We start from the raw sequence: 18,497 nt of genomic DNA on the forward strand, positions 1-18,497 counted from the left end.
GTCAAAACCTGGTTAATGCTGGTGAAATATGCTTTATTATGAGACCAAGCTCTTTACATTTTAGAGTACCTGAACCATAAATACCTTTACTATAAATTTATCTGTATAAATAACCTTTAATTCATTTATTAAATGATCGAGTGTGAATTGGAACTTTTACAAAATGTGTACTATTAAGTGAAAATGTGAATGTAAGTGTGTGTTCTTAATCTGTGCGATTGCGTCAGTACACGTCGAGTACTGATTGCAATCGCACAGTAAACCGACTTCATCCAATTCCACACTTGTATATACTCGGGTAGTAACTGTAAGATCCTTAGCTCCCTACCAGGCTTACAACCCGGCTACCTTGCTCTCCCACGCTGTCTGTGTTCTCCAGACAGCCGCTGATGACCGCAGGCAGCCCCTTCTCATCCTGTCATAGAGGAGACTGGGGCTGCTGCCTCGACCCCACTGTCCTGGGCAGCTTTTGAATGTCACCTCTGGTGTCCAGGTGACCCTTTACCGGGAGCCTCAACAGGGAGAGCGGGATGTGGCATAGGAGCACCAGCGGTGCTCATCACCGCTCATGAAGACTACTGCTAAAATGTGCCCTTCTTCGTGGGCACTCCAAAAGAAAAAACCTGACATGTCTCGTCCAGGAGGGCATAGGTGGGGAGGAAGCAAGTCAAACAAGTCTGTTAGAAATAAGTGCCATACTCTCTGCACAGAGCCCTCTATACCCTGTGGTTAGCAGTGTCCCCCAAATGGATGTTCCAGGGAAATTTACTTGCATGTTGACAAACAAATTTCTGGCTCTGTTAATACTTACTTTGTGGCTACATTTGGCTCAGGAATTGAGTTTATGCTCTTTCTGCATGGGTTGAACGCCTATACAGCTAATGCTGGGTCTACTTAGGTATTGACTTTAGTGTGTGTACATAGATGAACTGTAAAATATATGGAAATATAGGATGGAGACGATGGGAGACTAGATACCAACGATTTCTCTTCTGTTCATTCACTTTGCATTTTGTTAATCGATAAAAATAGACTATTAAACACTTCTATTCTTGAAAGCATCCTTACTTTGCCTAAAACTTTTGCACAATATTGTAATATATATATATATATATATATATATATATATATATATATATATATATATATATATATATATATATATAAATAATACACACACACATACACACAGACACACACTATATGGACAAAATTATTTGGCCACACCTGTTAATTATTGAATTGAGGAGTTTCAAACAGACCCATTGCCAGAGGTGTATAAAATCAAGCACCTAGCCATGCAGTTTCCATTTGCAATACAAAATGAGTCGTTCTGGGGAGCTCAGTGTCTTCAAGCGTGGTACTGTGATAGGATGCCACCTTTGCAATAAGACGGTTCGTGAAACTTCATCCATACTAGATATTCCACGGTCAACTGTAAGTGATATTATTAAAAAGTAGAAGCGTTCAGGAACAACAGCAACTCAGCCACGAAGCGGAAGTCCGCTTAAAATCACAGAGCGGGGTCCACGACTGCTAAAGAGCGTGGTGCATAAAAGTCGCCAAAGCTCTGATAATTCCATAACTGAAGAGTTCCAAACTGCCACTGGCATTAATGTAAGAATAAAAACTGTGCGGTGGGAGCTTAATGGAATAGGTTTTCATGGCCGAGCAGCTGCATGCAAGCCTCACATCACCAAGACCAATGCCAAGCGTCAGATGGAGTGGTGTAAAGCACACAGACACTGGACTGTGGATATGGGTTCTATGAAGTGACAAATCACAATTCTCTGTTTGGCAGTCAGATGGGTGAGTCTGGGTTTAGCGGATGCCAGAAGAACGAAGCCTGTCTGACTGCATTATGCCAACTGTGAAGTTTGGTGGAGGAGGGATAATGGCATGGGGCTATTTTTCAGGGTTTGGGCTAGGCCCCTTATATGCAAACTTAATACTTCAGCATACCAAGCCATTTTGGACAATGCTATGCTTCCAAACTTGTGCCAACAGTTTGGGAAAGGCCCTTTTCTATTCCAACATGACTGTGCCCACTGCACAAAGTAAGAACTACAAAGACATGGTTTGATGAGTTTCGTGTGGAAGAACTTGACTGGCCCGCAGAGAATCAGGCCTTCTTGTCCAACATCAGTGTCTGACATCATAAATGCTCTACAGAATGAATGGACACGAATTCCCACAGAAACACTCCAACATCTTGTGGAAAGCCTTCCAAGAAGAGTGGAAACTGTTATCACTGCAGAAGGGGGTCCAACCCCATATTAAAGTATATGTATTGGAATACAATGTCATTACAGTCCCTGTTGGTGTAATGGTCAAGCGTCCAAATGAATACTTTTGTCCATGTAGCGCACACACACACCTGTTCTCAGACAAGCCTGGACATAAAAGAAGGTGGTTCAGAAAATGGACCGCAATCTGGGTTGAACATACTGTACCTGATGCAGAGTAGGGGGAAACTAGAAGAGAGCAATTTTAGTTCGGAACTGATAGCCTTATCAAGACTGTCAATAAGTCAATGGAAATTAAGCAAGTAGCTAGGGAAAGAAATTGTTCCAAGACATGCTTTTTCTGGAAGCAAGGGAAAATGGCATTTTCCCACTCCACAAGATGGCTAAGGACATTATCGGGCAATGGGAGCACCCAGACAAACCATCAAATGTGACCAATCTAAGTTATTGATATCCTTTCCCTTCTGATGAAATCAGGTTTTGGGTTGTGCTAAGGTGATGCATCTTTTACCATACTCTAAGGGGGGTATTCAATTGTTCCTCCGGGCGCCACCGGAACGAGCGCGTTAAAACTATTACCGTTTATACGGTAATATTGCGTGTAATTACCGTTCATACGGTAATTTACTCGCTCAATTTCAGCTCGCTGCTCAGGGAGCTGCGAGCTGAAATTGAGCGAGTAATTACCGTATAAACGGTAATAGTTTTAACGCGCTCGTTCCGGTGGCGCCCGGAGGAACAATTGAATACCCCCCTAAGGCTTTTCAAAGAACTTTCATTTCATCAAAGTTGCAGCGTTAAAACAGACAATAGTGATGGAATCCATGCACAGGATTGCATGTTTGGGGCTACAACTTTAAAAATAACATTTGATGGTGTTCAAAGAAGTGATCTTTTTGGAAGACCTGCAGAGGGCAATAGCACTAATCTGTGAACCGTCAACAGACAGCCATTATCTGACAGCCATGAGATAGACTGTGGTAATCTAAAGCTTTGAAGTTCCATTCATGAGTAGCAGAACTTATTCCCAAAAATTGATTCATGATTCTGCCCTTTGAAAGGTAGTATCTTTTTGGAGAAAAATAGGAATTCTTTCATGAGCTCAGACTTTCCTCTTCTGAAGCAGTTAGTAGGCTGACCATACACCACTAACCTATTCTACAGCTGTTGGGACAGGTACACCAATATAGCACTAAGTGCAGACGGAGTAGCATGCATGACAGTTTTGTCTCTGGCTACCTCAGGTGAAAGATTGATGTCACAGAGCAGCAGCTTTAAAATCTAACCTCCCATTGCATTATTGTCCATATGACCAGCACTAAGCTAATATACAGATGTTAGAGAAAAGCATAGCATCTGAAAAATACTATAAGGTATGGCAGGTATTCTCCCCCATGGTTTAAATGGGGAGGGGGGGGGGGTATTGTTTAGATCAGCCTACAATAGAGATAACTGTGAAATGTTGGAAAACAGACTAGATAGATACCTCTGCCTCAGAGGGTTTCTCCTATACAGCATATTTTGCCTAAGTCCCTCCTCTTTCCTATAATAAAACTTTGGTGGGGACAAAAAGTTCTAAAAAATACAGAAGCAGCAAACTCTATGAAAACCATTATTTGTGTGATTCTCAAAACTTTTGGCCATGACTGTATGTTTTTTAGTTTGTGGGAGGAAACCCACATATATGTCAGGGTCCCTGTAGTGGTGGGAGTTAGTGATGGGAAATCTAGTTCATTTTGAAGATTAGTTCATTCTGATCTAGTTCACACAAAAGATTAGTTCAAAAGATTAGTTTATTTCACTCATTAGTTCATTTCACTCAGTAGTTCATTTCACTCAGTAGTTCAGTTAGATCACTGGCTCTGGAACACTGCTGAGAGAAGGGATTGGAGACATAGATCTAGTCTATTACACATACCGTAGGCATATATACTACATCTCATTAGATGACTTATAGTCCTGTTAAAATGATCAGATAAGTTTAATATGTCAGATCATTTTTAATATTTTAAAAAGAGCAATCACTTATACAAAAACTAGTAGTGACATGTTGAGCTCTGCAAAGTTAATTACATTTTCATTATTTTTTATTTCCATAATATGCAAATGAAAAAGACCCAAATTCAGAGTATTATAAAGTGTCACTTTTTTGCTTTTAAAATTGAGATCAGTGCAATCAGGATATAGGGGAGATGTATCAAACCTTAGGGGGGAATTTTTACAGCTGTAAAAAGACCCCAAATAAGCATCAAGTCACTGGGGGCGGGGCCAAAATGGCGCAATTCACGAAGCCCCGTCCCCTACACCAATACCCCGCTCCAGGAACTCCCAGACGTAACCAACATAATGTTGGCAATTATGACTAATCAGCTTCTGTCATTTATCTAGCAGAGTCTATAAAATGACAGAAACTGATTAGTTGCTATGGGCAACGCTTCCACTTTATCTCTCTTGAAGGTTTAATACATCTCCCCTGTATATATGGTGCAGTAAACAGAACTACAGTATATAACATGCAGCACTCAGCAGTGCAGTGTGTCTTGAGCTGACAGGGAAGGGAATGTATCCTGTGACTCATGAGCTAAATGATCTGAATGATTGAAAAGATTAGAAAGAGTGGAAAGATTTGAAGAGTGAAATGATTTGAAGACTCATATGAGTCACTGAGTGAAATGAACTAGATGAACTAATGAACTCCTGAGTGAGAATGACTCATGATGTCAGTGATCAGCTCCACAGTCTCACACAATGTCTGAGCACAGCAGCGCCACCTTTGGCAGTTTAGAGGTACTGACTCATGAGTATTAAATGAGCGCTGAATAGAAACAAAAGAGCCAGTGTGAGTGAGACAGTGAGTGAGGCTGCTGGAGCTGCTCTGCTTTATCTCTAACTCCTCCCACTTGTTTTAGTTCCTGGTGAACTAATCTTTGTCAGAGCTGTGAACTAAATGATTTACTTCACTTTGAAGATTAGTTCATTTGAACTAATCATTCTTGAACTACCCATCACTAGTGGGAGTACCACCCCACTAGCATACCTATATATAGTTAGAAGACGGTTTAGATGTTCTGTAGACATATAACATGATTTACAACCACTTTGGTTTGTATCTATCCTAAGGAAAATCAGCTCAACTGCAAACAAAGCAGCTTTCATCATACATTCATAGATTCCTGCAGACTGTTGGATTCCCCATGTCAGTCTTAAGCAATTTGTGGCTAAACACCTGTTCTAGAAGTTGGCAGGACATGCTGGATTCTATAACTCCACTACAGCTGGAGAGTCACAGGTTGCCTAAGTCTGCGCAAGTATTGGTACTATTGCCACCCAACAGAACCAAAAGGGACATGTTTAATTTGGTGCGAGGTGACACCGTGTCTCCGCTGTGTCAGAATTTATACAGAAATCTTTGCTCATTTTTCCTCGCATCCCATAGAGGTCTGCAGAATAATACCAAATGACCAGAATTGGTGGGTTATTGTCATGAGTACTGACATCAATAGCATATAATGTAGCACAATGAACTGACTGTATCTACATATAATTGATATTAGTCTATCTCGGAGTGTGTGTTTTAGGGAATTTAGACTCTAGTGGGGGCAGGGACAGATATGAGTGAGTTCCCTGTACAGCGCTGCAGAATTTGTGGCGCTATATAAATAGCTGATGATGATCATATTGGGATGACTTGGAACCACAAGTCCCAGCATGCCACGTCAGCTGGAGACCCACAGGATGCCTGGAGCTGTGAAGTGTCATGATTTATTCATGTCTCCCCATCCATCTGATGTCCTGTCTCCATGTCTCTACACTCTCTCCTCCGAGCCCTCCCCACTCTATCATGTGACCTAGCTAGTCAGCCAGCACCATAGAGCTTCAAACCCGAGCCAGAGCGTCACCGGAAGTGAGCCCGTGCCCGGCCGCTCGTGTCCACACAGCTTTCTTTGACTTCCGCCGGCGCCATCAACGCAGCCATAAGTATGCCGACCGAGGACTACGAGTGAGTGCAGGAGGCCGGGGGATGTGTGGGGTAGTGGTGATGGGTGTACAGAGGGGAGGGAAGGGACTCAGGTGATGGGTGTACAGAGGGGAGAGGAGGGAAGGAGCTCAGGTAATGGGGTGAGCATGCAGCAGCTGGGGGTAATGGTTATATCACTGTGAGGGCAGAGAGCTGGGGGATCACTGAAGAGATCTGGGTCAGTGAGGGGGAGTGCGAGCTTCTATATTGTGAGAGGAGGGCAGTGGGGGCGAGGGTGATGATGGTAGTAACAGTAGAGAGGAAACTGCAGGCAGTGCACAGATACAGCAAGTAATGGTGAATGGGGTTGGTGATGATAACGATCTGCAGTAACTGAGTGGAAGGACATTACTAGGAAACCCGTAGGGGTAATGGGTGAAACACTGCGGGGGCAGAAGGCTGGGTGAGTACAGAGGTGTCTGGGTCAGTGAGGAGGAGTGTGAGTGTGAGCCTCTATATTGTAAGAGGAGGAGGAGGAGAAGGGGAGTGATGGAGGTGAGGGAGGTGATGAGGGGAGTGATGAGGGGAGTGATTGTGAGGGGGGTGATGAAGATGATGGGGATTGTAGTGGGGGTAAGGAGGAGAGTGGTGATTGTAGTGGGGGTAAGGAGGAGAGTGGTGATTGTAGTGGGGGTAAGGAGGAGAGTGGTGATTGTAGTGGGGGTAAGGAGGAGAGTGGTGACTAGTGGGGGTAAGGAGGAGAGTGGTGATTGTAGTGGGGGTAAGGAGGAGAGTGGTGACTGTGGTGGGGGTAAGGAGGAGAGTGGTGATTGTAGTGGGGGTAAGGAGGAGAGTGGTGATTGTAGTGGGGGTAAGGAGGAGAGTGGTGATTGTAGTGGGGGTAAGGAGGAGAGTGGTGATTGTAGTGGGGGTAAGGAGGAGAGTGGTGACTGTAGTGGGGGTAAGGAGGAGAGTGGTGACTGTAGTGGGGGTAAGGAGGAGAGTGGTGACTGTAGTGGGGGTAAGGAGGAGAGTGGTGATTGTAGTGGGGGTAAGGAGGAGAGTGGTGACTGTGGTGGGGGTAAGGAGGAGAGTGGTGATTGTAGTGGGGGTAAGGAGGAGAGTGGTGATTGTAGTGGGGGTAAGGAGGAGAGTGGGGACTGTAGTGGGGGTAAGGAGGAGAGTGGTGATTGTAGTGGGGGTAAGGAGGAGAGTGGTGATTGTAGTGGGGGTAAGGAGGAGAGTGGTGATTGTAGTGGGGGTAAGGAGGAGAGTGGTGACTGTGGTGGGGGTAAGGAGGAGAGTGGTGATTGTAGTGGGGGTAAGGAGGAGAGTGGTGACTGTAGTGGGGGTAAGGAGGAGAGTGGTGATTGTAGTGGGGGTAAGGAGGAGAGTGGTGACTGTAGTGGGGGTAAGGAGGAGAGTGGTGACTGTAGTGGGGGTAAGGAGGAGAGTGGTGACTGTAGTGGGGGTAAGGAGGAGAGTGGTGATTGTAGTGGGGGTAAGGAGGAGAGTGGTGACTGTGGTGGGGGTAAGGAGGAGAGTGGTGATTGTAGTGGGGGTAAGGAGGAGAGTGGTGATTGTAGTGGGGGTAAGGAGGAGAGTGGGGACTGTAGTGGGGGTAAGGAGGAGAGTGGTGATTGTAGTGGGGGTAAGGAGGAGAGTGGTGATTGTAGTGGGGGTAAGGAGGAGAGTGGTGATTGTAGTGGGGGTAAGGAGGAGAGTGGTGACTGTGGTGGGGGTAAGGAGGAGAGTGGTGATTGTAGTGGGGGTAAGGAGGAGAGTGGTGACTGTAGTGGGGGTAAGGAGGAGAGTGGTGATTGTAGTGGGGGTAAGGAGGAGAGTGGTGATTGTAGTGGGGGTAAGGAGGAGAGTGGTGACTGTGGTGGGGGTAAGGAGGAGAGTGGTGATTGTAGTGGGGGTAAGGAGGAGAGTGGTGACTGTAGTGGGGGTAAGGAGGAGAGTGGTGACTGTAGTGGGGGTAAGGAGGAGAGTGGTGACTGTAGTGGGGGTAAGGAGGAGAGTGGTGACTGTGGTGGGGGTAAGGAGGAGAGTGGTGATTGTAGTGGGGGTAAGGAGGAGAGTGGTGATTGTAGTGGGGGTAAGGAGGAGAGTGGGGACTGTAGTGGGGGTAAGGAGGAGAGTGGTGATTGTAGTGGGGGTAAGGAGGAGAGTGGGGACTGTAGTGGGGGTAAGGAGGAGAGTGGTGATTGTAGTGGGGGTAAGGAGGAGAGTGGTGATTGTAGTGGGGGTAAGGAGGAGAGTGGTGATTGTAGTGGGGGTAAGGAGGAGAGTGGTGATTGTAGTGGGGGTAAGGAGGAGAGTGGTGATTGTAGTGGGGGTAAGGAGGAGAGTGGTGACTGTAGTGGGGGTAAGGAGGAGAGTGGTGACTGTAGTGGGGGTAAGGAGGAGAGTGGTGACTGTAGTGGGGGTAAGGAGGAGAGTGGTGACTGTGGTGGGGGTAAGGAGGAGAGTGGTGACTGTGGTGGGGGTAAGGAGGAGAGTGGTGACTGTAGTGGGGGTAAGGAGGAGAGTGGTGACTGTGGTGGGGGTAAGGAGGAGAGTGGTGATTGTAGTGGGGGTGAGAAAAGGTAGGAGGCGGTGATGGTAGAGGGGAAACTGCAGGCAGTGCACAGATACAGCAAGTAATGGTGAATGGGGTTGGTGATGATAAGCATCTGCAGTAGCTGAGTGGAAGGAGATTACTAGGAAACCGGTGGGGGTAAGGGTAATGGGTGAAACACTGAGAGGACAGAGAGCTGGTTGAGTACAGACAAATTTGTAAGTAGAGAGAGGAAGGTGAACATAACAGATTTAGCTACTATAGTCAGAGGGGTTGAATAAGGTAATGGTAGTTGTATCGAGAGAACATGCAGTTGCTTTTAGAGCACAGGTAGAGCAAGTATTAGTGATGAATGGGGTTAATACGTGGAAGGCAGAGAGCTGGGTTGAGCACAGAGATGATATGAGGAGTGAGAGGTAGGTGAGCATAAAAGATTGAGCTACTAGATTGTGATGGGATGAGGAGGACTGTGGTGGTGGTAACAGTATTGAGAGAACATGCAGCTGCTGGCAGATCACAACAGTAGTGATGAATGGGGCCGTTGATAAGGAATGAAGTAGCCGAGTGGGATGATTTTCGTAATAGTGAGAGGACTGAATGCTGCAGGCAGAAGGAGAGAGACGGCAATGTCAGTGGGATGTAGATGGTGATAGAGATAACTAGCAGAGGGAGTGGATATCTGACATGCAGAGATGAAGTTACTGGTGCTTTTATTTTGGGAAGAGCTGTGGTGTGGACATAGTATGTAGCAGACATTGGGTAAGAGGCTATAATGCATAAATTGATAGAGTAGTTAAACACTTGAGACAGTGAGTCATTTATATGGATATATAGAACTGACAGTCCGGGTGACTGATATGTACTCTCTATCACAGTTCCAAGCCCAGCTGGGCCGATCAGGTAGAAGAGGAGGTTGAAGATGTGGAGCCTTTAAGTCCAAGTCCGGCACCTGTTGTGAAAGAGAAAGTCCCTGAACATGGCTGTGAGTATGACCCACAATTATGTCTGCAAAGCATTACTTGGCAGTATCCTTGCAATACAGTATGTGTTAGGATTTAAATGCAACAGTTCCTACACTTTTTTTTTTCCTGTAGCTTGCTCTTCAGTGAGTCTGTAACTTCTGATCTTTGTTTCTTGGATGATTCTGTGTTACATCTGGTTATAGTACCTTTCTAAATTATGTTTAGTTTGGTGGAGCTTTTATATAGGTAATTGTGCACATACACCCCCTACTGTATAACTTTTTATCAGTCAGCGATGCATACGTCCAAGCAACTTTGGAAAAAGCACAGCATTGTTAACATATATAGTTTCATTTGCAAAGGTGGACTCCTTGTCCTTACGTTCATGGGCAAAATGTTATGTATCATTCAGGCGCCGGTCCGACAAATGTAGGAGCCAAATTGAGTTGTCGGAGTGCCACAAATATACACGCACACACGTGTAAAGAAATTACCACAAATAATTAGTCTTCAGTACATGTTTAGATGCTGCTGCCTCATTACTTGTGGTGGTTTTGCCAAGCTTCTGAGAAGTTATTTGTCAATAGTGATTTTTCTAAGTGTTCCAGGACTAATAATTATGTAGTAAACTGGTATAGATGTTAAATAAGGATATTGGTGTTGTCAGTTTGATAGAGGGAACATTGTTATAACATCCGTTTTTCCCCAGTTGTCCTGGACACCCCTCGGGAGGTCATTAATGGAAACATAAAGACCATCACAGAATACAAGCTGGATGAAAATGACAAAAAAATTAAGGTGGGTGGAGTGTGGACTTGTTTCCTTCTCTGAAAGAAGATGTAACAGCATTAATTGGACACAGGGATCTATGTTCTAAAATCAGAAACTAGGTTGGTTTGCTAAATTGGCTATAGGCAAAGGGGAAATAAGGTCTCTGTATTAAACACAAACAAATTGCTGTGGAAGTGACTATAATTGTAGCTGGTGATAATTATCCAAAAATGTCACATTTTAGTTGTTTTAAAACAGACAAGGTTATGTATTTGAAGCATAACTGAAAGTAGCAGTAATAGATTATGTACTACTCCTAAGGTGCCAGTGTATGGAATGATATAACCACAACAACACATCTATATTGACTGGGTTATAAATGAGTGTCGTCCACCATTCTCGCCGCATATCTGTGTGTTTCCCAGCAGGTTTCTTTGCAGACTTCTACACAGGGGTGGGAGCTGGGGATTGTGATACCGTAGAGTGTATCCATCACGTTTAGTTGTCCTTTAAATCTGTCATATTTCCTTATGTGATTTAACGTCCAAAACGTCCAAAATAGCAGACATTAAAGGCTAACCACCCATACTTGGGATCACCCAACAATTTCTCTGTTCCCAAATTCCCCAAAAAAAGTAATGTTCTGTAATGTATGGAATATGGAAGTCCTCTAAAGGCACAGTATTGTAGCAATGTGTATATAAGCACAGTATTGTAGCAATGTGTATATAAGCACAGTATTGTAGCAATGTGTATATAAGCACAGTATTGTAGCAATGTGTATATAAGCACCGTATTGTAGCAATGTGTATATAGGCACAGTATTGTAGCAATGTGTATATAGGCACAGTATTGTAGCAATGTGTATATAAGCACAGTATTGTAGCAATGTGTATATAAGCACAGTATTGTAGCAATGTGTATATAAGCACAGTATTGTAGCAATGTGTATATAAGCACAGTATTGTAGCAATGTGTGTATATAAGCACAGTATTGTAGCAATGTGTGTATATAAGCACAGTATTGTAGCAATGTGTGTATATAAGCACAGTATTGTAGCAATGTGTGTATATAAGCACAGTATTGTAGCAATGTGTGTATATAAGCACAGTATTGTAGCAATGTGTGTATATAAGCACAGTATTGTAGCAATGTGTGTATATAAGCACAGTATTGTAGCAATGTGTGTATATAAGCACAGTATTGTAGCAATGTGTGTATATAAGCACAGTATTGTAGCAATGTGTGTATATAAGCACAGTATTGTAGCAATGTTTGTATATAGGCACAGTATTGTAGCAATGTTTGTATATAGGCACAGTATTGTAGCAATGTTTGTATATAGGCACAGTATTGTAGCAATGTTTGTATATAGGCACAGTATTGTAGCAATGTGTGTATATAGGCACAGTATTGTAGCAATGTGTGTATATAGGCACAGTATTGTAGCAATGTGTGTATATAGGCACAGTATTGTAGCAATGTGTGTATATAGGCACAGTATTGTAGCAATGTGTGTATATAGGCACAGTATTGTAGCAATGTGTGTATATAGGCACAGTATTGTAGCAATGTGTGTATATAGGCACAGTATTGTAGCAATGTGTGTATATAGGCACAGTATTGTAGCAATGTGTATATAGGCACAGTATTGTAGCAATGTGTATATAGGCACAGTATTGTAGCAATGTGTTTATAGGCACAGTATTGTAGCAATATTTAGCAGCTTTCCTTTCAGTGACTGAGGTAGCAGTCGGTGATCATGTTTCTGAATGACAAAATCACAGAACATCAGCAACAATTGGCTGTGTTTTTTTCTTTCTGGTTTTCAGAACACCGTAGCTAACATGATTCCGGACAAGGGATCCTGTTACCTGTAATAAAGCCACATGTTTGGGAGATCAGTCATTTAATTCACTGCTCTTTGAACCTTTTGATGTAGGAAACGGGGGTACATATTGAAAATCTGCAACTAGGAAAAGTTCACAATCCAGCTAACAGATAACCGATGGGATGGGGGGGGGGGGGGGGAATAAAAATAATTTCTGATTGCCTTGAGATTAATGGTTCAACAGCTCTAAACGAGTGTATGTTGGCTTCCGTTGTATTTTTAGCCAATATCTGATTGTACATGATGCTTTCTATAGATGCCGTAATGTTACCTTCAAAACCTCTCAACAAATTGTAATGACATGAACTGGATTTTATTCATTTTGGCTCTTGGAAGCACTGACTCATTCTTGAATCCTGTTGTAACACACGGGAAGTTCATATGCCAGATACACATGTGATCCCTCTGTGCTGACTATGAGTGGACTTAGGGGGCTGAGACCACACACACACCTACACCTACCTCTTGGCTGACACACACACACACACACACACACACACACACACACCCCCCTACCCCACACACACCCCCCTACCCCTACCCCTCTTGGCTGTCATTTTTTTTGGACTCTGACCACACCCTAAATTATACCACTAGGCTCCACCTCCAAACAGTCGTATTATGAGAAGATTCTATTTGCAGGAAGCATTGAGATGAGATTATTGAGAAATGAAATAGAATTCTCAGAAATGGGGAGCTCTGCAAGCAGACTTAGTATTTTTAATATAACACTTTACATTAGGGTTTGCATTTCAGACCTGGTTTTTTGTTTTTCATTTATTTGTTAAATAGAAATAATGAGAGATGTGCTGTATCCCTAAATGTATTTTCCCCCCTGATATTCAGAAAATGAAACTACTCTTAGTCGTATTTACCTTTAAATTTAAATTGTATTGGATAACTAATGAACACAATGACACTATATTGTAGATCTTACAAACTATTTTCCATCTCTTCATTCTTTATTTTTACCTGCAGATTGTGCGCACATTTAAAATTGAAACCCGGAAAGCTTCCAAAGTGGTGGCTCGCAGGAAGGTGAGTGTGGGGGTTTGGGTAAATTTACCGCAGTGTTGTGTGTTTTAGTCTGGGATATGGGAATGTGTTGGGAAGATTCTTATCTGTGGTTGAAGTGACGGCTTGTAAGGGGTGTAACCCTCTGTGTTTTTGTTGCTCTTATCAGAACTGGAAGAAATTTGGGAACTCTGAATTCGACCCTGCTGGCCCAAATGTTGCAACCACCACAGTCAGTGATGACGTCTTGATGACCTTTATCACTAATAAGGAGGTGAGTCGTGCACACAGACCATAACGAGTTATTTCTGCCGCCTTTGTCATTTCATGCTACCACTCCTTTCCTCCTAACACTAGAACCACTCCTTTCCGCCTAACACTAGAACCACTCCTTGCCTCCTAACACTAGAACCACTCCTTGCCTTTCCTCCTAACACTAGAACCACTCCTTGCCTTTCCTCCTAACACTAGAACCACTCCTTGCCTTTCCTCCTAACACTAGAACCACTCCTTGCCTCCTAACACTAGAACCACTCCTTGCCTTTCCTCCTAACACTAGAACCACTCCTTGCCTTTCCTCCTAACACTAGAACCACTCCTTGCCTTTCCTCCTAACACTAGAACCACTCCTTGCCTTTCCTCCTAACACTAGAACCACTCCTTGCCTTTCCTCCTAACACTAGAACCACTCCTTGCCTTTCCTCCTAACACTAGAACCACTCCTTGCCTTTCCTCCTAACACTAGAACCACTCCTTGCCTTTCCTCCTAACACTAGAACCACTCCTTGCCTTTCCTCCTAACACTAGAACCACTCCTTGCCTTTCCTCCTAACACTAGAACCACTCCTTGCCTTTCCGCATCTAGTAGCCTTGTGACGTTCTCTGCGCTCTTGTTAATCTGCCGTTCAGACGAAAGCTGTTGACAAGTTTCTTATTTTATTCCATATTGTTTGTATTATTGCATTTACAGACCTTGAATTATTGGCTTTCTGAGAAATAGTTGAATAGATATTTTAACCTTCTGCCATATGATTACCACAAAGAGGTATCTTACTTACTAAATGGGTTAAAGTTCAGCTAAGCTGTGCTATTGACTTGTGACCAATGGAAACGTAAGACATGGGCCGGACAAATCTTGGCTGCTAGGTCATCTCAACAAACATCCATTCCCAGGGTCCAGCAGGGCTGGACATAAAATGTTGGGCCATGGATGCTGGATAAGTGTTGTAGGCCAGTTGGTATAATACACAGTGGCCTAGTGGTTAGCACTTCTGCCTCACTGCACTGGGATCATGACTTCGATTCCTGACCATGGCCTTATCTGTGTGGAGTTTGTATGTTCTCCCCGTATTTGCATGGGTTTCCTCCTGGTGCTCCGGTTTCCTCCCACACTCCAAAAACATACTAGTAGGTTAATTGGCTGCTATCAAAATTGACCCTAGTCTGTCTCTATCTGTGTGTATGTTAGGGAATTTAGACTGTAAGCTCCAATGGGGCAGGGACTGATGTGAGTGAGTTCTCTGTACAGCGCTGCGGAATTAGTGGCGCTATATAAATAACTGATGGTGATAATAGCAGCTGTTCTGATTATCATAGACACACTACATTAGCCCAAGGCACTCTTTGTGCACTACAGAATAGTTGTTACCCACATTTAGAACCTGGCTTCTGATTTTTGGAGAAAAGTGTCCAGCTCTTCTCTAAGATATGAGCAGTGTGGTTTACGTCTCTGTGTACGTTCCACCACTGTACGTGTCATGGCACTATACCATTGTCTTGCTTGTCAAATACACTACTTTTCATACAGCCCAAAACTGACACCAGTCTTTCACTCTTACAGGATCTGAATAACCAGGAGGAGGAAGACCCAATGAACAAGCTGAAGGGTCAGAAGATTGTGTCTTGTCGAATCTGTAAAGGCGACCACTGGACCACAAGGTGTCCTTACAAAGACACGTTGGGCCCTATGCAGAAGGAGCTGGCCGAGCAGCTGGGCCTGTCTACAGCGGACAAGGAGAAAGTACCAGGAGCCGGTGGTTAGTTTCATCTACACATTACTTGATATCTCCAGAGCTATGTCTAGCTATATTATATATAAAACATGTTGAGCAATTCCTTGCAATCATTGTTTGTTTTCTTTCCCACAGAGCCTGAGCCAGCACAGGCTCCAGTGAGCAAGACTGGAAAGTATGTTCCTCCCAGTCTGAGAGATGGGGGGAGTCGGAGGGGAGAGTCCATGCAGCCTAATCGCAGAGGTACGAATACTCCTATATTACATGGATCTGGTGGTCTACCAGCCACTCTAAGCTCAGAGAGGTTTATTGACCACTTACTGGATGAACGCTTTATTAGATGCTTCCTCCCATGTCCTTGGGGTAAACACTTTTCTACCTCCTTATAGCTGATGACAACGCTACAATCCGTGTTACCAACTTATCTGAAGATACCAGGGAAACCGACCTCCAAGAGCTCTTCAGGCCGTTTGGGTCCATCTCTCGAATCTACTTGGCTAAAGATAAAACCACCGGACAGTCAAAGGTAATTGCATTTTAAGATCAGACCGTAAGTCACTGCCACTTATGTCGTCACGGAAAAGAGGAGGACACTAATCTCCTATCTCTTCTCTCTCCAGGGTTTCGCCTTCATCAGTTTCCATCGCAGAGAAGATGCAGCCCGTGCTATCGCTGGCGTCTCCGGCTTTGGTTATGACCATCTCATTCTGAATGTGGAATGGGCCAAGTATGTTTTATTGGCTTTGTTTATACACCCACCTTCCAGTCTTTCTTCTCCCTCAATAATTTCTAGATATTATAGTTTATATGGTGAAAATCATACTATGCAGCACTGTATAGAGAATATGAATCATTCACATTAGACCCTTCCCCATTGGAGCTTAGTCTAAATTCCCAAATACACACACGTGTCCGTTTTGTCGGCAGCTGATTAACTTAGCAGTATGGTTTTGGTTTTTTTGGAGTGTGGGAGAAAACACACACAAACACAGGGAACTCCACACCAATAGGGACCTGGTCAGAATCAAACCCATTTCCTCAGTGAGACAGCAATGCTAACCACTGTGCCACATAATACAATGACCTATAATTTTACAGTGTTGTAAGGTAGTTGTAACCGGTTGGGTAACATTGCCTCAGGTGTGTTTGATACCACAATCTTCCTGCATCCATTTACCAGGAACATTGCATCTCTCCTCTATGCTGTTGGGAGGGGGGGGGATGTGTTTAGTGGCTTCATGCTTGACTCCATTCCCTTCCTCAAATTCTGCCTCTGCCCATGTCACGTGCAGTCCTGCACTCACTGACATAATCACATGAGTGGACGGGTCACTGCCTCCCACAGGATCAGCTCACCCCTCTCCTAGTAATCGGGACTGTTCACAACAGGGACATCCCAAATGAGCAGAGGAAGATCCACTAGGATCAGTGCACTATATTGTGTTCAAACACACCTCAAAAAGTAATATCTTTTATTTATAAACAATCAATTTATCCCAGAGCCCTGTGCATGACTCGCTATAAGCATCTGACACTACAGGAAACTACTTAATGTTAGTGTTATTTGGTGATCTCTAGTATGCTATGTGTATCTCTGCTCATAGGAATTTGTTTTGTTAATTCATTGGCATCTGCTATATTGCTTATCTGAAGTGGCAAAATTATTTTAGAAACCACTTCAATTTACCAGCCAATCATTTTCCAGCAATGGACCATTGTCTTCACTTCTTGGAATTTATAGGCTTCACTTTTATGGATTGTACGCTCCCTTAGATTGTACGCTCCCTTGAGCAGGGCCATCTCTCCTCCTGTTTCCTACACTTCTAACTCTGCTCTCCAGCTACCTTTTTCCCCCACCCCTCTGGGGGTCTCCCCGTCATCCGCGCCCTTCCTCTTGGGCTCCAGCGCTTGCTGGTCTTCCCTCCCCCTCTCTCTAGCTGTGCTTTGAGCTTACTGAGTTACTGTTTACTGTACCGTGCCGTCCCACCTTGTATTGTACTTGTTTGTCCCTGTACGGCGCTACGGACTCCTAGTGGCGCCCTATAAATAAAAATTAATAATAATAATAATGGATACCGGATGGCCCCATATTATGGCTGCTGCCACGGTGTGAGGGCTGAAAGCACACTTTAAGACACACATCTTATGACTTCCATGTGTTTAATACACAAGTGATATGTTTATCATCTGTGAGTTCTGATATGAACACTTCAGTGTTCATTAGGGATTGCTGCGCATGAAGAATAACATCAACTGTTATAAATTGCAGCTATTTGCCGTCACCTCAGAGATTCATGACCTTTACAAAAGCACTTGTGTTTTTGTGGTCATTGAAATTCTGTGTGTTTTATTTACAGGAAGAGACGTCATCCTATATACCTCACTGCCTCATGGGTATTAGACTGATTTGCATTTAGATTTTGTGTTCACTTTATTTATTTTATTTTTTTTATTGTAAATTTTGGTACAAAAACAAATACTAAACAATAACATACATAACAAAATAGACAAAGCCGTTACAGCGTATATAATCAAGTGCTTTAGGTACATTAGATTTACGTAGAGTAGCTGGATACATGAATGTAGTTATATAAACATAGATGTGCTTCACCATAGATTGTGTTTATATTTCTAATGTCCGCATGCTTTGTTATAACTTGTCATGCTGGACATTGTAGTTCCATAGTAGAGTTTTGTCTCCTCATCCTCTTTAAAATCTATTAAAGATAACCATGTCCAAATCTTTTCTTTTCCACAGACCCTCAACCAACTGAGCGTGATACTGCTGCGTGTGATTTGGAAGACAGAAATTTTTGCTTTTCTCTGGCTGGATGCTAATAAAATATTTTGAACACCATCGATGCTGTCATCTTGTATGTTACCGGTTTCACTTCTGCTTTATAGGGTTTACATAACCACTGTATGTCTACAGTCAAAAACACTTTTCTGTATCTGTTTGCAAGCGGTGAGGTTGGAGGTTTATGTTCTACTATTACTGTTCAGTAGGATACATCTTGAAAGGGGATGTCCCATAAAAGTTGCTCCTAAATAATATTCAGCATACCAAAATGTGTGTATC

General features: G+C 43.5%; 1 protein-coding gene across 1 annotated transcript; it reads left to right on the plus strand.

Annotated features, from left to right (window-relative positions):
• Window positions 1-6,144: 6,144 nt before the first annotated feature.
• Window positions 6,145-18,275, plus strand: EIF3G (eukaryotic translation initiation factor 3 subunit G). Its single transcript, XM_075206850.1, has 10 exons — window positions 6,145-6,246; window positions 9,643-9,749; window positions 10,439-10,527; window positions 13,371-13,430; window positions 13,576-13,680; window positions 15,247-15,442; window positions 15,554-15,661; window positions 15,808-15,944; window positions 16,039-16,145; window positions 18,177-18,275. Exons 1-10 carry the CDS (start codon window positions 6,227-6,229, stop codon window positions 18,190-18,192), a joined length of 945 nt encoding a protein of 314 aa, XP_075062951.1. The 5' UTR covers window positions 6,145-6,226; the 3' UTR covers window positions 18,193-18,275.
• The last annotated feature ends 222 nt before the right edge of the window (window positions 18,276-18,497 follow it).

The sequence above is a fragment of the Mixophyes fleayi genome, chromosome 4, assembly GCF_038048845.1.
Source record: "Mixophyes fleayi isolate aMixFle1 chromosome 4, aMixFle1.hap1, whole genome shotgun sequence".
Lineage (NCBI taxonomy): Eukaryota > Metazoa > Chordata > Amphibia > Anura > Limnodynastidae > Mixophyes > Mixophyes fleayi.